At 43.2% G+C, this 21,451-nt stretch overlaps 1 protein-coding gene across 1 annotated transcript; it reads right to left on the bottom strand.

Annotated features, from left to right (window-relative positions):
• Positions 1-9,872: 9,872 nt before the first annotated feature.
• On the bottom strand, positions 9,873-16,945 carry LOC117392644 (H-2 class I histocompatibility antigen, Q9 alpha chain-like). The gene is made up of 7 exons (XM_033990762.2): positions 16,846-16,945; positions 15,127-15,393; positions 14,568-14,843; positions 11,607-11,906; positions 11,274-11,378; positions 10,279-10,344; positions 9,873-9,892 (listed from the first exon to the last, which is right to left on the bottom strand). Exons 1-7 carry the CDS (start codon positions 16,901-16,903, stop codon positions 9,873-9,875), a joined length of 1,092 nt encoding a protein of 363 aa, XP_033846653.2. The 5' UTR covers positions 16,904-16,945.
• Between the last annotated feature and the right edge of the window lie 4,506 nt (positions 16,946-21,451).

A 21,451-nucleotide genomic window follows, 5' to 3' on the forward strand; every position in this document is an offset into this window, starting at 1 on the left:
ACGTGCTTCAGCCTGTTTGTATGAAAGAATGAGTGCTCTGTTGTTTTTCTTCCAGCCAATCAGAAATCAGAATGAGGATCTGCTGCAGTGTTGCTGGGTAGAAGTGAAAGTGAAAGTGAAGAGTCATGACCGTGTCGGGCTACATTCAAATAACTAAAATGACTATACACCACATTCAGTTTCAGATTTCTAAAGTGTTTGCTTCAGTCTAATTTTAGCCTGATTTAAACATGTCTCAGTCGTGCCTTTCCCTTTAAAATTTGAGCCATCCCTTTTTCTGAGCTTCCTCCTTGTCGGGATGTTGAAGATTCTGGCTCAGATCTGAAATGTGTCTCTGGGTTTAACTAGAGACACATGGACCACATTTTCCCACAGGAACAAACTTAAAAAAAATATATAAACTGTAATAATTATGAACTGATAAGTAAAAATAGTGTGAACATCACAGAGGAAACGTTCCAGGGAATCAGGGTCAGGAACAAGCTCGATCCATCCCCCATCTGAGTAGCAGTAAGTAAATAGCTGACTGAATGTGTGTCAGATGCCCTCCCTGTGCTTCCATGGGGTCTTATTCGGTGCAAAAGCTGCTAACCCTGTAGCTTAGACCTCGTCATACCTGTTCTGAAATGCCTGGGAATCTTGGATTGGTTTAAAGTCCACACTTCAGTCTGATGTGGCGTGTTATTTAATGCACAAACACTTGTATACCACGCTCCTCTGGTTTCAAACTCATTAAATAACATCAAACTTAAAGTCCACTGTCATCAATATGTTTTTTTCGCTCTCTCCGCTTTTGTAGTTCAGTGAGGAGGTTGTGGGTTAGATTCCTGGAGTATGCATGTTCTCCCTGTGTTACTGTGGCAGAGTGATGACATAATAACATAGTATTATAGTCGACATATATATCAGAATGAAAGAACACATGAGTTTTAAGACCGGGACTGCTAACAAGCCTGAAAATGAAAGTTTTGTACCAAGAATGTGTCAGTATTGTCGAGACGTAAAACAAATATTACGATGGTTTACATTTTTCTGATCTACCCCTGTTGTCACCGCCACTGGTACACGCCCACTGTGACAGTACTTACACTTAACAGTTTACATACTCTATATAAAAAGACACATGTGCTTTTTTTCCCTCACTGACAAAAAAGTGAGAGAAAGATTTTTAAGACATTTTTTTTTATGACTTTCTTCAAACTCAGAAGTTAAAGTACATTTCATTAGTATTTGGTCCCATTGTCTTTTAACTGTATGACTTGGGTAAAATGTTTTGGTTTTCTTTCCACAAGGTTCTCTCAATAGTTGGCAGGAATTTTGGCCCATTCGTCCTGAACTGGTGTAACTGAGCCAAGTTTGTAGGCCGCCTTCCTCGGTCAGGAAGTCTGCACACACGTTTTCAATAGGACTGAGATCAGGGCTTTTGAAAACATTGACTTTGTTATCCTTAAGTCACTTTGTCACCAGTTTGGCAGTATGCTTCGAGTCATTGTCCATTTGGAAGACTCATTTGTGCCCAATCTTTAACTTCCTGGCTGATGTCTTGAGATGTTGCTTCAGCATTTCCACATAATGTTCTTTCCTCATGATGCCATTTATTTTGTGACGTGCACCAGTCCCACCTGCAGCAAAACAACCCCACGACATGATGCTGCCACCCCCATATTTCACAGTTGGGATGGTGTTCTCAGGTTTACAAACGTCCCCCTTTTTCTTCCAAACTTAACAATGCTCATTATGGCCAAACAGTTCATTTTTTAGTTTCGTCAGACCACAGGACATGTCTTGGTGGATTTGTCAGCTGGTGTCTTTAAATGCTCCAATGTGGCTCTGCGTCTCCCTGTCCATTGAACAGGGTAGGAAGGTGGAAGGTGGACACCGATGCACTTTGTCGCCTTCTTCTTTGGGCTACTTTTTGGCTGACCTTTGGACATAGCAAGCAACTGGTGCAAAGGTTTAGCAGTTTTTGAAAAATCTTGGGTATAGGTTTCATAATAGTTTAAGAAGCCAAGAAGTTTTCTCACCTGTCTGACGGTGGCTGTGGTCTGGTGTACGAGCACTTTCATGGCCTCCACCTTCTCCACCTCCTCCACCTCCTCCACCTCCTTTGGTTTCATCCCTTAGCCCTCTGCTGAAAAGACACACCCAACGTAGGTGACTTGTGGCTTGAAAAAGTCAAAATCTTTTTATCCCACTCTCTTGCTGTGTCTGCAGGACTTGTCGGACATTGTGCACATGTTGTTCTAGGGTGCGGCTGTGAACAAGATCATCCAGGTACGGCACATACGCTTCATCCCGGAGACAGAGATCCCTCCATGTGGCATTGAAAAGCAGTTGCTTTTGGATGCCCTGCATTGGCAGTGTCTTCTTATTCAGCAGCCTGTAGTCAACGCACAAACGAGATTAGGCTGGGCAAGGCAAGTTTGTGTGTATAGCACAATTAGTACACAGCACTAATTGTGCTATACACAGTAGCATTGTCCTTCCAATGCGCAGTGAAAATTCTAGCATGAGATCACGCTAGGATCAGGAGGCCCTTGAATGCTTAGGTACAAAGACTGTTCGAATAGAGGTTAATGGTGTCCACCGTCTGTCTGCCCCAAAGAACGCTGTACTCTCCCAAGTCAGGAACACAGAGAGGATGTTGGTGAAGGCTCCAGACATAGCCCAAGTCAACAGTTCCAAGATCCAGAGACTCGAACAAGCAGGCTATGTAGCTAAGCTCCCACCGAGCTCAGTGATTATGCAGCCGCTGGTACATTCCCCATCACTTTGTTGAGCACAATGGTAAGCACAGAGTGGTTTTCAACTGCTCTTTTCAGTTTGAGACATGGACCTGAACAAACTCTTGCTCCCTGGTCACTCAGTTCGTCCCTGCTCGCCCTGATCCCCCACTTCAAAGGCTGCTGGGAGTGTGAGATTCCATCTCTGAAACAAGCTCTACAAGTGATACTTGGAGCTCAGCTGGTGTCAGAAGAGGTTCTGCAAACTTTGTGGAGATTCTCATCTTTAGGCTACATTTCAGCAGACATAGCCAATCCTGATCCAGTTACCCTCAACTCCCTGCTCATTGGTCGGCCAGATGCCGCTCTGCCACAGATGGTGTACTTTGCCTCTGAGCTCCTAAGCAGCTGGCTCTACAGCCAATTGCTGGCTGACCACTTCTGGATTTCATCTGGTTCTATCTTCCTAGCCTTCAGGCCCGTCAGAGAACCCAGACCTGCACATCATCTAGACAGTCCTCATCAATGACCCTCAACTGCCTTGTTCCCTGTGGCCAGTGGGCAAAGTGACCAGCACTCCTCTTGACTTGATGATAAAATACGGTCAGCTGAAATGAAGGTAGGTGGCAGGACCTACACCTGGCCTGTGGCACACCTTATCCAACTGCAGGAGCTACCAGACTATTCTCTAGGTACAGATTTCGTACAGAATCTAGAGGTGGCTATAAAAAGGCCCGCTTGTGGCTACTGCACGCCACAGACTTTGACAAACTCTTTCTGGTCACTTGTCATGCACCTCACTCCACCTAGATTCTCATCCAATTACAGGATGCCTTGGACTTTCTATTGCGCAGAAGATGTCAGTCGGAGAGTTCGCCATAAGCAGCAGTATTTTAGTAGCGCCGACTATTATTAACCTGCCTTATACAGTATCTGTATGTCAGCTGTCCTCTGATTCTGTGCATTATGTGCGTTTTATGGAAGTGTGTGATGAGTGAAAATCAATAGTGCATTATTTTATTGTATTTGTATGTGTTTTTGCTGTGCTAAGTGTTAGCTTTGGCCTACTTTTACGTTGATGCATCGTGCCTCACATTAAATTTACAGTGTTAAGTTCTACCCTGCCTTGCCAAATGGGTTCATTATTCCATCTTCTTTTACTGTGCATCCATATTCTAGCGCTAGTTCTGCCCATTTATACAAGATACACAGTTTGCATCTTAATTGGTTGTGGGCAGCACATCATGTGGCCCAAGGCCAGGGCTTCAGCGACCTTTGTTATTACTGTTATTAATGTTTGTGGCAAACAGTGAGCCATTTTTGTAGTTATTTTCACAACCACCAGATGGAGCTATTTTATATGAATGGCATTTCTTTTCTGCCTTTGGGTGAAAGCTGACGTTGCCAGATATAGAGACTTTTATTTAATTTGATGTCACTTTCACCAGTTCCTTACCATTTTGAGTCATTGTATATTATTGTGGATAATTCCTTGCGATCGTGTAATGCGTGATTTGTACATTTACATTTATTCATTATTGTTTATATTTTTCTTGTTTCAGAACCACACATATTCACACTCACAGACAGTCTGTACAGTACTTAATCAACATTATCCAATCGAGTGAAGCATCACAGTGATTCTGACCCAGGGTTCCACCTTAGCGATCCAGTAAATTAATATGGCAAGGAAGCCCATCCTTCCTCACACTTGTGTGGTATACGGCCTCTGCTGCATGGGAAACAGAACCTTTGTAAGAAAGTAGGCAATGTATTATATTTTTATATTGTTCAAAATTCCCCCTTTTGATCACATGCACATGTGATCACTAAAAGAAAGGTGCCAGTCGCTACCTTTCAACAAAAATAAAATAAATCACCCAAAAATCATGAGCTTTAGCTAAAACATAAAAATTATTAATATCAAGCGGATAATTTTGTAAAATGTTGGCAGATCTTCAAACCACATCATATTGTATAAAACACGTGATACTCAGATTAATCAAAGTGTGTGTCGCTCGGACAGCATGGATGAAACAAAAAGCAGCTACTGAAACACCAAGGATAGAATGAAATTTAAACTGTGTACGGTCCTGTCCTTCTAAACGGTTAACAGTGACTTTTTTTCCTGTAGATTTAAACCTGTTTCTCTTGGTGCCCTTTTGAGTGCTCTTTGTTTCATACCTGTTTTCTTACGATCCTCTCCAGCCGGAGGGTGCGTGTCACTTGTTATATTTGTTAAGTTTACAGTTGATCTTGTTGGCTGTCCGAGGTCGTCTTTCATCTCACTATTGTGTAGATACCACCAAGCTAAAACAAGAAAAACAGAAATAATTAAGAAAAAATTAAGTTCATGTAAAGTACATGGAAAACGAGGGCATAGTCTAGTCTCTTCTTCTGGGGTTGGGTGTGCCTGGTCCCTCTCTATGTGGTTCTGGAGCTGCTGTGTTGAGGTCAGTGCGAACCTTGGCAAGAGTGCGTTGAGTGAGGTCCACTGGACACCTGATGCAAAGTGATCATTGGTACCAGAACTTAGAATCGCCGTGCTGGACCTGCACAGATCTCCCTGATGATTGAGTGATTTTGTAGAGACCGGTCTGGAAGGGTTGAGTCGGGTTATTTTGTTTATGTACTTAAATGTAGACCCAGGAACCAGGGGTTAGGTCATTGTCAATGTCTGGAGTCATTTGTGCATTTCAGAGTCATGATGTTGTTTGTCCCAGTCAAGGAAAGGAGATTCCTCATTGAAAGGTCCAATTGGTTTGTGCATTTCTTGTCCAGTCAAAAGCATGTGAGGTGTGAAACATGTGGTTCTGTTTACACTGTTCCTGATGTCCATCAAGACAACAGGAAGAGCGGTGACCCAATCTATTTTGGAAGTTTGCCAAACCTTAGCTAGTTTTCTCTTAATAGTAGCATTCATGTGGTCAACTTGACCCTGGCTCGAAGGATGTTAGGTACAACCGAAACGCTGAGAAATGTTCTTTAATGTGTCATGAACTATCTTAGCTGTAACATGAGTTCCATTATCTGACCTAATCTGATAAGGGACACCAAATCTAGGGATTACCTCCTACACCTTTTTTATCTGATTTGCACATGTGTATTCACACAATCACTGGAAGATTATGAAAACCACCATCGTGCATGTCAGGGCCCATATCAGTAAAATCCATCACAATCCTCTCAAAGGGGTTTATTTGGAAGTATAAAAGTGGGGTTCTTGGGGTTCATGGTTTGGCAGGTGTGACAAGTGTCAATCCAATATTGCAAAAGTGATTTCATGTGTGGGTGCCACAAAAGGTCAATGTGTTTCAGGAGTGCTTCATAGCTTGTGTGTGGGTGCATGATATTCATCAAATAGCATCTGCAAGGGTGGTACTGGTGCAACAACTTTTCCTTCACGGTTTCTCCATACTCCATCTTTTTTTAGCTCTTCTCTGTGTCCAGACGGATTGTTCATACCCTCCAGCTGCTTGTTGGATTTGCTTTTTTGATGATTCCTTCTGGTAGCATCTCTGGTACTCTTTCAGGTACTGTGGTTTGTCTGGTGTTTCTCTAAGTTTCTTCATTTGTAGTTGAGGATCTTTGAGCAGCCATCAATCTTCCATTATAGTTGGACGCTTGTTTTGTGACTGTGGCAGCGTTGATGGTGTAGCTCTTTGTTCCAGGACATGTAGCGTGCTTTTTTTCGAGTGGCTTCAGCATTATTTTGGCTGTTTTCTTAGGTTCATCTGGGTCAGGGGAGCTGCCTGAATCCTTGTTCTTTTGCTGGTTTGTCTTGGGGTTCCTTTTGGCAGTGTCAGGTCAGTCAGTATTTGTGTTGTTGCCACTCATGATTCCTGAATGTTTGTTAGTGCATTGAGTCGGAGGCAGATATCTTTTTGACCTCTTGGTTTGAGTCCAAGTGGGACCAGGGACAACGTCTCCCTTCACTTTGTGTTTTACTCCTTGTATCATCTCTTGGGCTGTGGTTGGGGCAAACAGGTTGGTGTAGAGCACGCTGGAGTGTTTGGGATGGACAAAAATGAGTTGGTGGGGGCTGGAGTTGCTTGTGAGCCATCAACCGTTCAGTTTGTAGTCGAGATAAGTCTGGGTGGGGTTATAGGCTATACTTGGCTCGCAAGTGGATCTTTTTGCGCTCACTGTGACAAATGCCACATTGCCTTACATCTTCGTTTTTCTCCCCTTCATCATCACTTTCCAAATTTTGGGTCCAGCTGGTGCTGCATCTAATGTTGTAGGGGGTGACATTTCTTCCCATTGCCATTGTTTCTTGTGTACCCCTTAAGTACGGAGTAAATACCAGTATTCATAGTTTCTTCTTCTGTTTCAGCTTGGCAGGCATTTTCTTGAATGCCATCGCTTTTTTTTCAGTGTCTGCGTACACTGGTGTATGAATGTGTGTGTGAATGGGTGAGTGGTTCCTTGTTGTAAAGTGCTTTGAGTGCCTTGAAGGTGGAAAAGCACTATAGAAAAATGTGACCATTTACCATTTTACCATTTTTTCTGCCTTTTCTTTGGGTTTTAAGACCAGTACAGAGGCCAATGGTTGTTCATGCTTCTGGTTTTGGAGCTGCTTAGCCTGTTTTTCCATTTTTTTGTGTGGCCTTTAGTTTGTCTTGGTGTTGTTCAGACACACCCAGTCCAGGTGTGTCTGATGATGCATCACCTTTGCTGTGTGGTTGCTCATGACTTTTTCCCATGGAGCATTGGTAATGAACTAATCTATTTGCATGATATTTACTAAACACTGTTTTAATCAGCCTAATTTCAGCTTGTTTAGGATCTCGTTCGTCCTCATGAATCTTGCTCTGTGAATGCTTTGGGAGCTTAGTCATTTTAATAAATTGTTGTGCCATTTTATTTTATCAGTTTCAGTGTTTTTATGTAAAAATACAAAATTTGTTTAAAAAAGATTACCTTAAGTATATTCATTTTGAAAGTTGTACTGTCACTTTAAGAGTGTGAATCACGCACACACATTTCAGGTTTAATCACACAGCACATTTTAAAGGTACCTCGCACAGACTGCAAATGAATGTAGCTTTAAGAATATGTATCATGCAGCCCCTTTAAAAGCATCCAGCACACACTGCTACTGTCGCTTTAAGAATGTGTCACAGCATGTATTTAAACTCAACCTGCTAGTCCAGAGTTCATCATCACTAGTTAAAAATATCAACAATTAGTTAAGAATAAAATGCACACACTGTGGGTTTTGCTTGGCCTGTACTTAATTACCTCAGTATTTATTCTCTGTAAATACTCATTACCTTGGTTACCTTATATTCTGTTACCCTTAGCGCTTCTGTTTCTCAAAACTTTTTTACTTTGTGCTCATACACATTATAATCATTCACACATTGGTATAAAGTCTTTCAAACTCACAAAGTTCAATTTAGCAAAAAAGAATCCAATATGCAGAATTCCATGTTACAATACAAGAGGTTTCACCTTTTATTTAGGCTGATCACTACTTTGGAGAATGTCATTCAATATGACTCTACGAGGTCAGTACAGGCCACTGATGGGCACATACGTGTCGTCACCCAACACCTTCAGTGAAATCCCTGTAAGAAAAAAAAGTCAGTCAGTTGTTGAAAATGCATCCTCCACAACGTTTCTGTTGGTTTCTATTGTGTTGCATGAAGAACAGACACAGAAGCACAAGATTTGTTCTGTAGAATTTTATCGTCAGTTACAGCAAAACAGTTGAGTTAAAGGCAGCGTCCAGCAACATTCAAAGCAGAGTCTAAAGTGGTGTTAAGTGAGTAGAGTCTAACAAAGTGAGATGCACCAGTGTTTTAAACCCTCCCACATTCTTGTATGAAAGGAGGCCACAGATAAGAAACGTGGCCTTAACCAAAATGACCAGAACGTAGCTGTTTTCTGCCTTTAGTGTGATATATGTCCACTGCTGCATGATGGGAAACAGGACCTTTTGCCCCATTTGTATATTGTTCACAATAGTCCCTATGCTAAATATTCTTCAGAGTCAGTTTTGGGGGAAAAAAGTACAAAAATACAGAAAGTATCGCTAAGTTCTAAAATAGAATCCCTCTATGTCATCAAAGTCCATCCAGAAAATCAGGGAAAAATCACACACAAGGAATATATACTTTTCTGGCAGTTTAAACATTAATAAAGAAGAATAAAGGTGCTTTTGCTGATGTTTATTAGTCTAATCAGAGCTATGAGAGAAAAATGGTCAAATACTAATAAATAAGTTGACTAAAAACGTAATTAAAATAGCTAAAAACAACGTGATTATAAAAATACTGTTACAGCGGAGAGCTGGGCCTGTTACAGCGGAGAGACGGGCCTGTTACAGCGGAGAGCCGGGATTGTTACAGCGGAGAGCCGGGCCTGTTACAACGGAGAGCCGGGATTGTTACAGCGGAGAGCCGGGATTGTTACAGCGGAGAGCCGGGATTGTTACAGCGGAGAGCCGGGATTGTTACAGCGGAGAGCCGGGATTGTTACAGCGGAGAGCCGGGCCTGTTACAGGGGAGAGCCGGGATTGTTACAGCAGAGAGATGGGCCTGTTACAGCAGAGAGCCGGGCCTGTTACAGCGGAGAGCCGGGATTGTTACAGCGGAGAGCCGGGCCTGTTACAGCGGAGAGCCGGGATTGTTACAGCAGAGAGCCGGGCCTGTTACAGCGGAGAGCCGGGCCTGTTACAGCGGAGAGCCGGGCCTGTTACAGCGGAGAGACGGGCCTGTTACAGCGAAGAGACGGGCCTGTTACAGCAGAGAGACGGGATTGTTACAGCAGAGACGGGATTGTTACAGCAGAGAGACGGGCCTGTTACAGCGGAGAGCCGGGCCTGTTACAGCGGAGAGACGGGCCTGTTACAGCGGAGAGACGGGCCTGTTAGACCAGAGAGCCAGGACTGTCACAGCAGTGCGAATGACGCACAGCAGAGTAAAGAAGCACGTACAACAGTGCACGAGCACGCACAGCAGAGCAGCCATTAGTAGAACACTATGGAGAAATATTAATAGATATCGGCGCAAACCTGTTGTCTAGCCAGACCGTTTTCCCCGGGAGAAGTTAGAAGGTTCAGGATTCTGAACTTCCCACTGAGATATGGGAGTGCGGTACAAAGGACTCCACGTAGAGCAGCACTTCGTCCTTTCGCCACATCTACAAACTCAGGGCCAAAGCTGAGGTAGGACGGAGACAATATAAAGGTTGTTTTAAAGGTGCCTTATACAAACTAAGTGCCAGTGATTTGTTACATGTTTGTCTGTTAACCGTTTAATAAAACTTTGAGGCTTTTCCATTTAAAGGTCACTTGACTGTGGCTCTTTTTACATTTCATTCATCTCTCCTTTGAGCCATTCACTGGTCCAGTAGTTTATTTTCCTCTGTCTAATAGCAAAAGTGCTACACTAGGCAATATTTTGACATAAACTGTGTTTTTTATTAAAATGAGTAGTTTAACCTGTCAGAGGTGCTTTAAGTTAACAGAGTTAGTTAAATAATTGTTAAATAAACACTGTCATTTGTCTGAAAGAAAACACTTTTTAGACATTTTAAAAGCACTCACAGTTTGTCGCCTGAGTAACAGGATTCAGATTTTGTCTCATCTGAGCATCTCGTTGATTGTTTCGGGCTGGAAAAAGAACATTGAAAAGTTTCAAGCTTAAAACAAACCATCCCAGTGCACATTGCGGGTCCTGGTTCGATGAAGCCATCAAGACCACATGATTTGCAAAAAGCAGAGATGCACCCGACCCCTATGCCTCCCTCTCCAGGTGGTGAGCTCACAGGAGGGCGGACCCACATTGTTCCTTTCGGGCTGAGCCCGGCTGGTCCCCGTGGGCAAAAGCCTGGCCATCAAGCACTTGCATTTGAGCTAACCCCAGGCCTGGCTCCAGGGTGGGGCCGTAGCTGTGGTATACCGGGAGACGTCGTGGTCCTTGTTGTATGACTGTTAATTTGGGTGTTGTGAACTGCTCTTAATCCCATCGCCTAGGACCTGTTTGCCATGGGAGAACCTACCAGGGGCAACATAGCTCCTAGGATCATTCAGTTACACAAACTCTCCCACCACAAGAAGTTGGCAGTTCAACGTGGATATTAAAGAGGGAGTATTTTACTTCTATGGGGTATTAACTGCAACATATTTAGATCGTCATGTTTTGAAAATGTCATATTTGCCGAAAACAGACTCTCCCCTCCTCTTACTCTCTGTGCTAATTCACTCCCCCTTCAGAGCACTATCACAACACAAATAGCTGCATCCCACTAATGAAACTGCTGCACATCACATCATGTATCATGTTGTTGTATATTTGTGGAGAATTGTTGTGTGGGAGCATGGGTGACGTAGGCTTGTGGGTGGAGCCTTGTACAGACTCGTACTGCAAACCGTAAGGAGGGTTTAAATGGGGCCAGGAGAGATTGCTAAATTACTTAAACATACATGGCTGACATCTAAAACCTCTTAATGTTTTTGATGAGGGAACATTCTAACAATACCCCCTCTTTAACATTAAATATGATCATATTTATCATATAAATAGCACTGTCCTGTCTGACCTCTTTTTCGTCTGATCACAAACAGAGCCACAGCAGCAGCGATGATGATGATGATGAGTCCCACAACGACTACAGGAGTGATGATGGAGGTTGGGGGATTTTTGCCTGAAAAACAAAAATAAATGTTAATAGTTTAATAGTTTATAGTTTGAGTATCAGTTTCTTCATTGGTGCAAACAGCTCCACAGATGTTCCCTGCTCCTTCACACTGTCACCACAGTCTGGACTTTGGGTTTGACTCTGATCCTTCACAATAAACTCAACATTTGTCATTTTGGGTTAAATTGTATGATCTTAAGTTTGTGCTCAGGTCTCATCAGCGCCCCCTCTCACCGTTGGTCCTGATTTTGCTCTGGTCCAGTCTGGTCACATGTTTATTTTCGTCCCCAAACAGCTGGAACACACAGTGGTGCCTGCCCCAGTCCTTAGAGGGGACAGAGGACAGGTCCAGGGACACACTGGTCTGGAAAGTCCCGTCTCCGTTGGGCAGGATCTCTCCAGGGTCCACGTCCTCCAGCACCTCGTCTCCGTCCTTGGTCCAGAACAGCCTGGCTGTGTCGGGGTAGAAGCCTGTGGCGTGGCACGTGACGGGGGCTGAGGAGGACTTCTGCAGCAGGGCCACCAGGGGGAGCTCTACACAACACCACAGGAGTTATATTATATACAGCGGGTATTTTACTTCTATGGGGAATTAACTGTAACACATAATATATTTAGATCATTGTATTTCCTTTTATTGTATTTGCCAAAACAACATATTAAGACATTTTATAAGTTTCACTTTCGTTTTTGATACTTTGGGCCTCCCCCTCCCTTTACTCTCCACGCTAAGTCAAGTCACTCCCCCTTCAGAGCACTATCACAACACAATCAGCTGCATCCCATTAATGAAACTACTGCACATCACACCAGGTTTGTCAAATTGCTGTGTACAGTTTTGTATCATGTTTTTGTATTTTTATAGAGAAGTGTCATGTGGGAGCATATAGAAAGCAAAAGAAAATAGATTTTCATAATCTGATGAAAATTCTTGCACACATTGCGTATGTGTCAGAGTAAATAAAGTCTGTGGGGACCACATCCTACCACTGACCATGTGGTTGTTTGTAATCACAATACGCTGATGTTCAAATCTAGACATTGTACCTTAACAAACTTGTCTAAAGTTGTTAAAAGAATTTAAGTCTCAGGGTGTGGTAATAATGAGCTCTCAACGAAACGGCCATTTTGAAGGTACAAAATTCTCTGATTGCATCCCTTCCGGTGTCCACCACCAGGTTCGTAACTGCAGACGTTATGACCACAGCTACGAGCAGCCGCCTTGACAACTGAGGCGGAGAATGTGGCCCACTAAGAGTCCATGTCCCCAGCCTCCCCCGCGATCTGTGAGAAGCTGTCCTGGAGGTGTGAGTTGAAGACCCCTCTGACAGAGGGCTTCACCAGACATCCCCAACAGACCCTCACGGGCCTGCCAGGTCTGGCCAGCCAACGGATCTAACTCACGACCAGGTGGTGATCGGTTGACAGCTCAGCCCCCCTCTTTACCTGAGTGTCCAAGACATGGGGATGGAGGTCAGATGACACAACAACAAAGTCGATCATCAACCTCCAACCTAAGGTGTCCTGGTACCACGTGCACTGATGGACAGCCTTGTGCTCGGACATGGTGTTCGGTGTGGACTGTGGCTAGCACTGAAGTCCAATAAAAAACACCACTCGGGTTCAGATCAGGGAGGCCATTCTTTCCAATCACACCCCTCCAGGTGTCACTGTCGTTACCCATATGGGCACAGGATGCAAGGTAAGGCAAGCCAAGTTTATTTGTATAGCACAGATCCTACACAAAGTAATTCAAAGTGATGCTGCTTTTCTTTGAAATCTTGTGTTATTATTAATATGGGTTAGGCATTATTGTTTTTAAGTATTTTTTTCTTTACTTCAGCCTAAACCCTTTCGGTCATGATAGAGATGTTATGTACGACCCTATACAAGTTGAATAATGTTTGATTTGAATGTAATGACAAAGTAAATCTACATTCATTCAAATGTTTTACAGAATAAGAAAGACATTAAAATGTCACATGGTTTGAGCCTGGATTTAAACATGGTCAAAGTAGAAGCCTGTCTCACATCCTCAGGACGATTGTTTCAGGTTGTAACTGAAACACTGAAATGGCCCCATGTCGCTCCTTTGGGCGGAACCCAGCTGGGCCCCGTGGGGAAAGGCCCGGCCACCAGGCACTCGCTCTCACGCACCCACCCCAGGCCTGGCTCCAGGGTGGGAGCTCGGTGGCACCGGTCCAGGCGATGTAGTTGGCCTTGATCTTCCAATCAACATCTGGACCTCTTTGCCAGGTGTAACCCTACCAGGGGCACAAAGCATCATAGCTCCCAGGATCATTTGCTCAAACCCATCCATCATGTTAAGATGGCGGTTCAGGGAGGGACTCTTGAGGCAGCTGACGAGTACCGATGGGCCAAGCGAGCCGTGGCCCGAGCGGTTGCAAAGGCAAGAACTCAAGTTTGAGAGGAGTTCAGAGGAGGACTTTCAGACTGCCTCAAATGGATTCTGGCAAACTATTTGGCACGTCGGGATCGGGAAGCAGTTCTTCACCAACACTGTTTACAGTGCTGGCAAAGAGCTGCTGACTTCGACTAGTGATGTCGGACAGTGGAAGGAATTATTTGAGGATCTCCTCAATCCCACGGTCACATCTTCATAGGGGGAAGTGGAGGCTGAGGACTCAGAGGTGGACTCATACATCACCCTGGCTGAAGTCACTGAGGTGGTTAAAGCTCCTCTGTGGCTCCAGGGGTGGATGAGATCTGTCCTGAGAATATTAAGTCTCTGGATGTTGTGAGGCTTGGCTGACTTGTCTCTGCAACATCACGTGGCAGTCGGGGACAGTACTTCTGGACTGGCAGACCGGGGTGGTTGTCCCTCTGTTTAAGAAGAAGGACCGGAGGGTGTGTTCCAATTCCCCATAGGGGAGTCACACTCCTCAGCCTTCCCGGTAGGATCTATTCCAGGGTACCGGAGAGGTGAATCCAATCGATAGTGGAACCTCGGATTCAGTTGCAACCAAGGACTGGAGCCGGTCCGGTTTGGCAACTGATGTCCTGATGGCTTCATTGAGCCAGGAGCTGCAGCAGGCACTGGAGTGGTTTGTAGTCAAGTGTGAAGGGATGGGATGAGAATCAGCTCCTCCAAATCTAAGGCCATGGTTCTCACCACCCACCGTCTCTGGGTGGGTGAGAGGGTGGGTGGTGAGAACCATTTATGTTTCGTCTCACCTGTCCTCTTCAGAATTGCCTCTCCATATCGCACATAGTTCTTCAACCCCACAGTGCAGAGTTTGTGGATGTACTGTTTGGCAAGTTGAATTGCTCCACTTTTCACCCACTTCTCTTTAGTGATTAAGGCTTCAGGTTTAACAGCGACCCAGGACTCTGCGCTCACGTTCAGATAAATAAAGTCCTCTCCATCAAAGGCAAACTGAACATATGCTGTGATGTCATCAGTCTCATCGTCCCAGTCACAGCCGAACATCCACTGCCACATGTGAACACCTGGAACACAAACATCAGGACCTGAGTCTGTTTCTGCTTAATGCTGCTGGAGGATTTAAAGAGTGTCATTTCAGAAAAAAAAATCAGTTACATTTTTAAACTCATAAAATCAATATGGCAATATTTACCGTTGATGGTTTGAAAGTTTAGCAAAGAGTACTGTAAGTTCTGGGAAAACACTAGTAAAATTACATAGGACAGGACAGTGAAAGTGCCAAAGTTTGTCCTTTTATTATAATGTAGAAAACCTTTATCTCATTGTGTCAAAGTGAAAGTGTCAAACCTTCAGTCTGGTTGAAGCGTCGTTTTACTTTCTCTATGTTTTCCTTGCCTGTCTGCACAGAATCCACACAGAGCCGAGTGGTCCAGTACCAGAAGTTTGGGTCGTCCTCTGTCACTCTCTTCATCCACTCCTGTTTGGGCTCCATCCTCCTGATCTCACTGTCACAGTGCAGTATCTCCAGACCATTCAACACTCCAACAGAAACAAACTCTGGGAAGTTTGGGACTTGAGAAGAAGATGTTTGAAGTAATCGTAGAGTGTGAATCACTGTGGGAAGAAGATCAACGTTAAATGTAAAATAAATGTATTTTATGAATATTTCAGTAAAGATGAAAACACATAATGATAAAACTAAAAGAAGCTGCTCCCCAACACGACGAGCTTTGACACAAGAACATGTCCAAGGTAAAGCTGAAGCGGGTCTGTAAATCAGACAGACTTCTCTCACTGTGTGTCAGAGGCATAGACCATGTATATAAATGCACAGACAATACAAATGGACATAGCTCATCTGCTTGCCCCTGTGTTCTAAATAGGACGTGATCATAGGGGCAGCCCTCTCTCTCCGAGTGGGTGGAGAACCTTTGGTCTTGTTTTCGAGTGAGAGAAGGATGGAGCGTGACATTGACAGGTGGATCGGTGCAGCGTCTGCAGTGATGCGGTCGCTGTATCGGTTTGTTGTGGTAAGCAAGGAGCTGAGTCCAAAGGCAAAGCTCTCGATTTACCGGTCAGTCTACGTCCCTCACCTATGGTCATGAGCTCTGGGTAATGACCGAAAGGACAAGATCGCGGCTACAAGCGGCAGAAATGGGTTTCCTCCGCAGGGTGGCTGGGCGCACCCTTAGAGAGGGTGAGGAGCTCGGTCACACAAGAGGAGCTCAGAGTAGAGCCGCTGCTTTCCAAGGTGGCTCGGGCATCTGCTCAGGATGCCTCCTGGACCCCTTCCTGGGGAAGTGTTTTGGGCATGTCCCACGAGAAGGAGGCCCCAGGGAAGGACACGCTGGAGGGACTATGTGTCTCTGGCCTGGTAACGCCTTGGGGTCCCACCAGAGGAGCTGAAGGACGTGTCCGGGGTGAGGGAAGTCTGGGAGTCCCTGCTTAGACTGCTGCCCCCGCAACCCGGCCCCGGATAAGACGAAGAAGATGGATGGATGGCACAGGCGCACTTCCAGCTCCATCGACTCTGGCTCCAGCTCACTTTACATTAGAAAACTGTGGCCCCTGTCTGAAGTATTTTTGTTTAAATTTCAGCAAATATATGTAAAGATGAATACAAATAAATACATTGTTTTCATTTTCATTAAATCATGTTTAAACCAATAAAAATGTAGAATGAACTTTCACATCATGTGTTGCCAAATAAACTCTCAGATCTGCAGCACAGAAAGTATAAATACAACTATGTAATAAATGTGTTATATTATCTATGAGACTCAGCCAAAGTTTAAACTAGACTGATCCAGATCTCATTCTACACGTTTACTGCTGGAACTGTTCCATATAAAAAAAAAAAAAACCCTCTTGTTTTGGTTTCTAACTTAAAGCTGAATCATCGTGAATCCAGATGAACTTTTCTCTTTTGTAAAACCGATCACACAGTTAAAATGAGAGAAAGAGCATCAGAGCGTCAAAACAACTGTGACTCAGAACAGGAGAAGGGTTAAGTTAAACCTGAACACGATCGATCTTAAATGAACTCCACGTGTAAAGAGTACTCACTCGATGTGCTGGATTTTATTAGGATTCCCAACAGAATTAGTGCGACAAAAGTCTTCATGGTGAACACCGGCAGAAACAGAAGTGAAGTCTCAATCTCTGGACGTGCTTCAGCCTGTTTACGCCTCATTAAGAGTCTCATTATGCAGTTCGTATTAAAGGAGAGCTGCCATTTTACACTTCCAGCCAATCAGAAATCAGAATGAGGATCTGCTGCAGTGTTGCTGGGTAGTGAAATTTAAGAATCATTACAGTATTGCTCTAATTACAAATAAATGTGAAGTGACTGTATGCACCACATTCAGTTTATTTATGTATTTGGTACAGTGGACGCTCATGAACAGACATGATACAACGTGAAAGTAAACTCACCGGTTTATAGCCAAAGGATCATTTTCATCTTCCTTCCCAAGGGCTGGAGTCACAAAAGGGCCAAATAAAAATTGCACACTTCACTCATTGCACAGTGCCCTTAATTGCGCATTCCAGTCATTGCACAGTCCCCATTATTTCAGTCAGTTTGGCCTCAGTCAAAACAATTACATTTTAAACCCGCCCCCTTCATATTTTGCCCAAAAATGCAAATATGTCTCTATAGAAAAGTCAAAGTCACATTGTCTCTTCATTTGAGCTTTAAATGAACTGTTCTTTGGGATAGTCTGTGCTTTTTCAGAGCGTGACAGTGATGGTGAGAAATGGGTTTTTAGGCGTCTTTTATAGAGGTTTTCAGTGGTTTTAAGTGTTGTGTGGCAAGAGACCAAGTAGTTAAACAATAGTCTATGTGACAGATGATCGTAGAGTAGAAATAAGTCTTAGCAGCGCTCATGTTTAAGTTATTCTGGATGTGACAGAAATTCTGATGATTTATTGAATTATCTGGGACGCTTTTTGACAACTTTTGAAGGACAAGTTGGGTCTGACTCCACAGCAGTTAAATTCTGGGGCCAGATCAAGTTCTTCTCCGTTAAGGAAGACATTTGACTGCTATAGTTCAGTACGAGTCCTTACGCCAGTTAAAGTTCAGTTTCCGATTGATTGATACTGTTTGCTTCAGTCTAATTTTTGCCTGATTAAAACATGTCTCAGTGGTGCCTTCTTTTAAACTTAGAGTCAACCCTTTTCCAGAGCCTCGTCCCTGTCGAGAAGTTGAAGACTCAGATCTGAAATGTGTCTCTGGGTTTAACTAGAGACACATGAACCACATTTTCCTACAGGAACAGCCTACTTGATATAAACCGTAATAGATATGAACCGATGAGGGGGAAAAATAATTTGTGTAAACATCACCTAGGAAACTTCTCAGGGATCGTGATCAGGACCAAGCTTTACCCATCCTCCAGCTGATATCCTTCTACAAGGTTCTCAGAGTAGTTGGCAGGAATTCTGGCCCATTCCTCCTGGTGTACTGAACTGGAGTAACTGGGCCAAGTTTTTTTTTAGGCCACCTTGCTCGCACATGCTTTTTCAAGTGACGGCCGCTCCAAAACATTGACTTTGTTACCCTTAAGCCACTTTGTCACCAGTTTGGCAGTATGCTTCGAGTCATTGTCCATTTGGAAGACTCATTCATGCCCAATCTTTAACTTCCTGGCTGATGTCTTAAGATGTTGCTTCAGCATTTCCACATAATGTTCTTTCCTCATGATGCCATTTATTTTGTGACGTGCACCAGTCCCACCTGCAGCAAAACAACCCCACGACATGATGCTGCCACCCCCATGTTTCACAGTTGGGATGGTGTTCTCAGGCTTGCAAACGTCCCCCTGTTTCCTTCAAACGTAACGATGCTCATTATGGCCAGACAGTTCAATTTTAGTTTCTTTAGACCACAGGACATTTCTCCAAAAAAAATTGTAGGCGGTGAAGTGCAGTGTGTAGAATTGATAGTCATGGAAACGGTCATCGATGGCCCATTTTAGTGTTGTAGTTTTTAAGCTGGAGCCGTAGCCGATCACACGCAGGACTCCCTCTTGACGCTGATACAAAACTGCACCTAGTCCATCTTCAGAGGCGTCAACATGCAGAACGGTCGCTCAAAATTGGGATACGCCATGACAGGTGGATTTATCAGGTGGTGTCCTTAAATGTCCCCAATGTGGCTCTGTGTCTCTTTGACTTTTGAGCATAACAAGCAGCTGGTACAGAGGTTTAGCAGTTACGGAAAAATCTTGGGTTACAGGCTCCAAAATAGCTTAAGAAACCAAGCTGCTTTCTGTTTCATCCCACTCTCTTGCTGTGTCTGCAGGACTTGTCGGACATTGCGCACATAACCAAAGTTGCGGCTGTAAATGAGATCATCATCCAGGGAGGGTGCGCAAGCTTCACCCCGGAGACAGACGTCCCTCCATGTGGCATTGAAAAGCAGCCTGGAGCATCAGAGAGTTCAAATGGGATTCTGATCCGCTCAAACAGCCATGGGGACTCTTAAAGGTCTGCTCTTGCTCCTGAAGCCTTGGAGGTATGGTTTGCCCTGGTCCAGAACAGTAAACCAAGAGTTTCCTCCAGGGTTCTCCATGATTTCTTGGATTCTGAGGATGCGATGGCGGTCTTCTTATTCAGGAGTCTGTAGTCAATGCACAAACGGAGACCACCATCCTTCCTTCTCAGACACACAACGGGTGACGAGCAGCAAGAATGTGACTTTTGGATCTATCTCCATCTAACAAGTCCTGAATGTGAGCTTTAACTTCTTGATGTTCTCCCGATGAGTCCTTATCTTCATTACTAACTTTTATTTCTAGCGCAGCAGAAATGTCAATAAGTTCTAAAGTTCTAAAACGCATTCTCTCATTCAGAAGACATTTGTTGTTGTGACTCAGACACAATTAAAAAGTTCTCAGCGTGTGTTCTTCGGCGCACAAAGCCTACAGAGGTCAAACGTTCTGCCGCAGGGTCAAGACTGAAGGAGTGTGGAAGGCCAAAAATGTCCCAGCTCCAGATGCGCTAGTGGATTATAATAGTGGATTTAATACAACACAGAAGTAAATACCTCCTCTTTAATACCCCGCAGAAGTAAATACCTCCTCTTTAATACCCCGCAGAAGTAAATACCTCCTCTTTAATACCCCGCAGAAGTAAATACCTCCTCTTTAATACAACATAGAAGTAAATACCTCCTCTTTAATACCCCGCAGAAGTAAATACCTCCTCTTTAATACAACATAGAAGTAAATACCTCCTCTTTAATACCCCGCAGAAGTAAATACCTCCTCTTTAATACAACATAGAAGTAAATACCTCCTCTTTAATACAACAGAGAAGTAAATACCTCCTCTTTAATACGACATAGAAGTAAATACCTCCTCTTTAATACGACATAGAAGTAAATACCTCCTCTTTAATACGACATAGAAGTAAATACCTCCTCTTTAATAAAACAGAGAAGTAAATACCTCCTCTTTAATACGACAGAGAAGTAAATACCTCCTCTTTAATACGACATAGAAGTAAATACCTCCTCTTTAATACGACATAGAAGTAAATACCTCCTCTTTAATACAACAGAGAAGTAAATACCTCCTCTTTAATACAACATAGAAGTAAATACCTCCTCTTTAATACAACATAGAAGTAAATACCTCCTCTTTAATACAACATAGAAGTAAATACCTCCTCTTTAATACAACATAGAAGTAAATACCTCCTCTTTAATACCCTGTAGAAGTAAACACCTCCTCTTTAATACAACATAGAAGTAAATACCTCCTCTTTAATACCCCGTAGAAGTAAATACCTCCTCTTTAATACGACATAGAAGTAAATACCTCCTCTTTAATACAACATAGAAGTAAATACCTCCTCTTTAATACGACATAGAAGTAAATACCTCCTCTTTAATACGACATAGAAGTAAATACCTCCTCTTTAATACCCTGTAGACGTAAATACCCTCATAACTTTGGCTGTATTGAACCAAATAACATAAAAAATTGGCCAGTTTGTGCATTTTGTGATGTATTTTTAGATCAAGTTCATTGATTGGTTTGATTGGCGTCTTTGCCCCATTTACTTCTATTCAAAATGTTTTGTTTTTTTTACTGGTATAATGTTTACTTTTTGATTTTTTCTTCATTTTTTGGAGTTGAAAACCCTCCACATTTGTTTTTTTTAATTATTTTTTTATTTTTTTATTTATGATATTAATGATTTTTTTTTTCTTTTTACTTGTATCTGCCTTTACAGGATGCATTTATGTGCATATATTTTTAATAATACTGCTACTTATAAACACTGAAAGTATATTCTTGTGTGTTTTCTGTAATTGCAAATGTATTTCACTGGATCCTTTTTTCTCAATGTGTCAAAATAAACATCTGACTGTTTTTGGGTCCACCATTTTGTAGCATTATCTTAATATTTACATTTTTACACAATGCAAATGCAGGGTTAAAGGTCGATGTTACACCTTTCACTGATCTATGTTTTCATTTAGTTTCCGCGTCACAAACAGACCTGGAGTGTGTATAGATTTCACACACACTCACAGCGCTGACCTGTAATCTGACCCCACGAGTCTCACTGAGCTTTGATGAAGGAGCAGTGACCAGTGAGTAAAACCTCCGCGGTCTGGAAAATAAAATGTGTCGTGGTTTTAATTAGAAATCACCAC

Source organism: Periophthalmus magnuspinnatus, chromosome 3 (genome assembly GCF_009829125.3).
Source record: "Periophthalmus magnuspinnatus isolate fPerMag1 chromosome 3, fPerMag1.2.pri, whole genome shotgun sequence".
Classification (NCBI taxonomy): Eukaryota; Metazoa; Chordata; class Actinopteri; order Gobiiformes; family Gobiidae; genus Periophthalmus; species Periophthalmus magnuspinnatus.

Bases quoted from the DNA above. Each gene is read 5' to 3' on its own strand.
- LOC117392644 (XM_033990762.2), bottom strand. From the start codon at position 16,903: ATGAAGACTTTTGTCGCACTAATTCTGTTGGGAATCCTAATAAAATCC. The intron at 11,907-14,567 runs GTGAGACGAAAC...GGTGTTGTGTAG, and splicing joins GGCAATTCTGAAGAGGACAG to AGCTCCCCCTGGTGGCCCTG. The intron at 11,379-11,606 runs GTGAGAGGGGGC...TTTGTTTTTCAG, and splicing joins GAGCAAAATCAGGACCAACG to GCAAAAATCCCCCAACCTCC.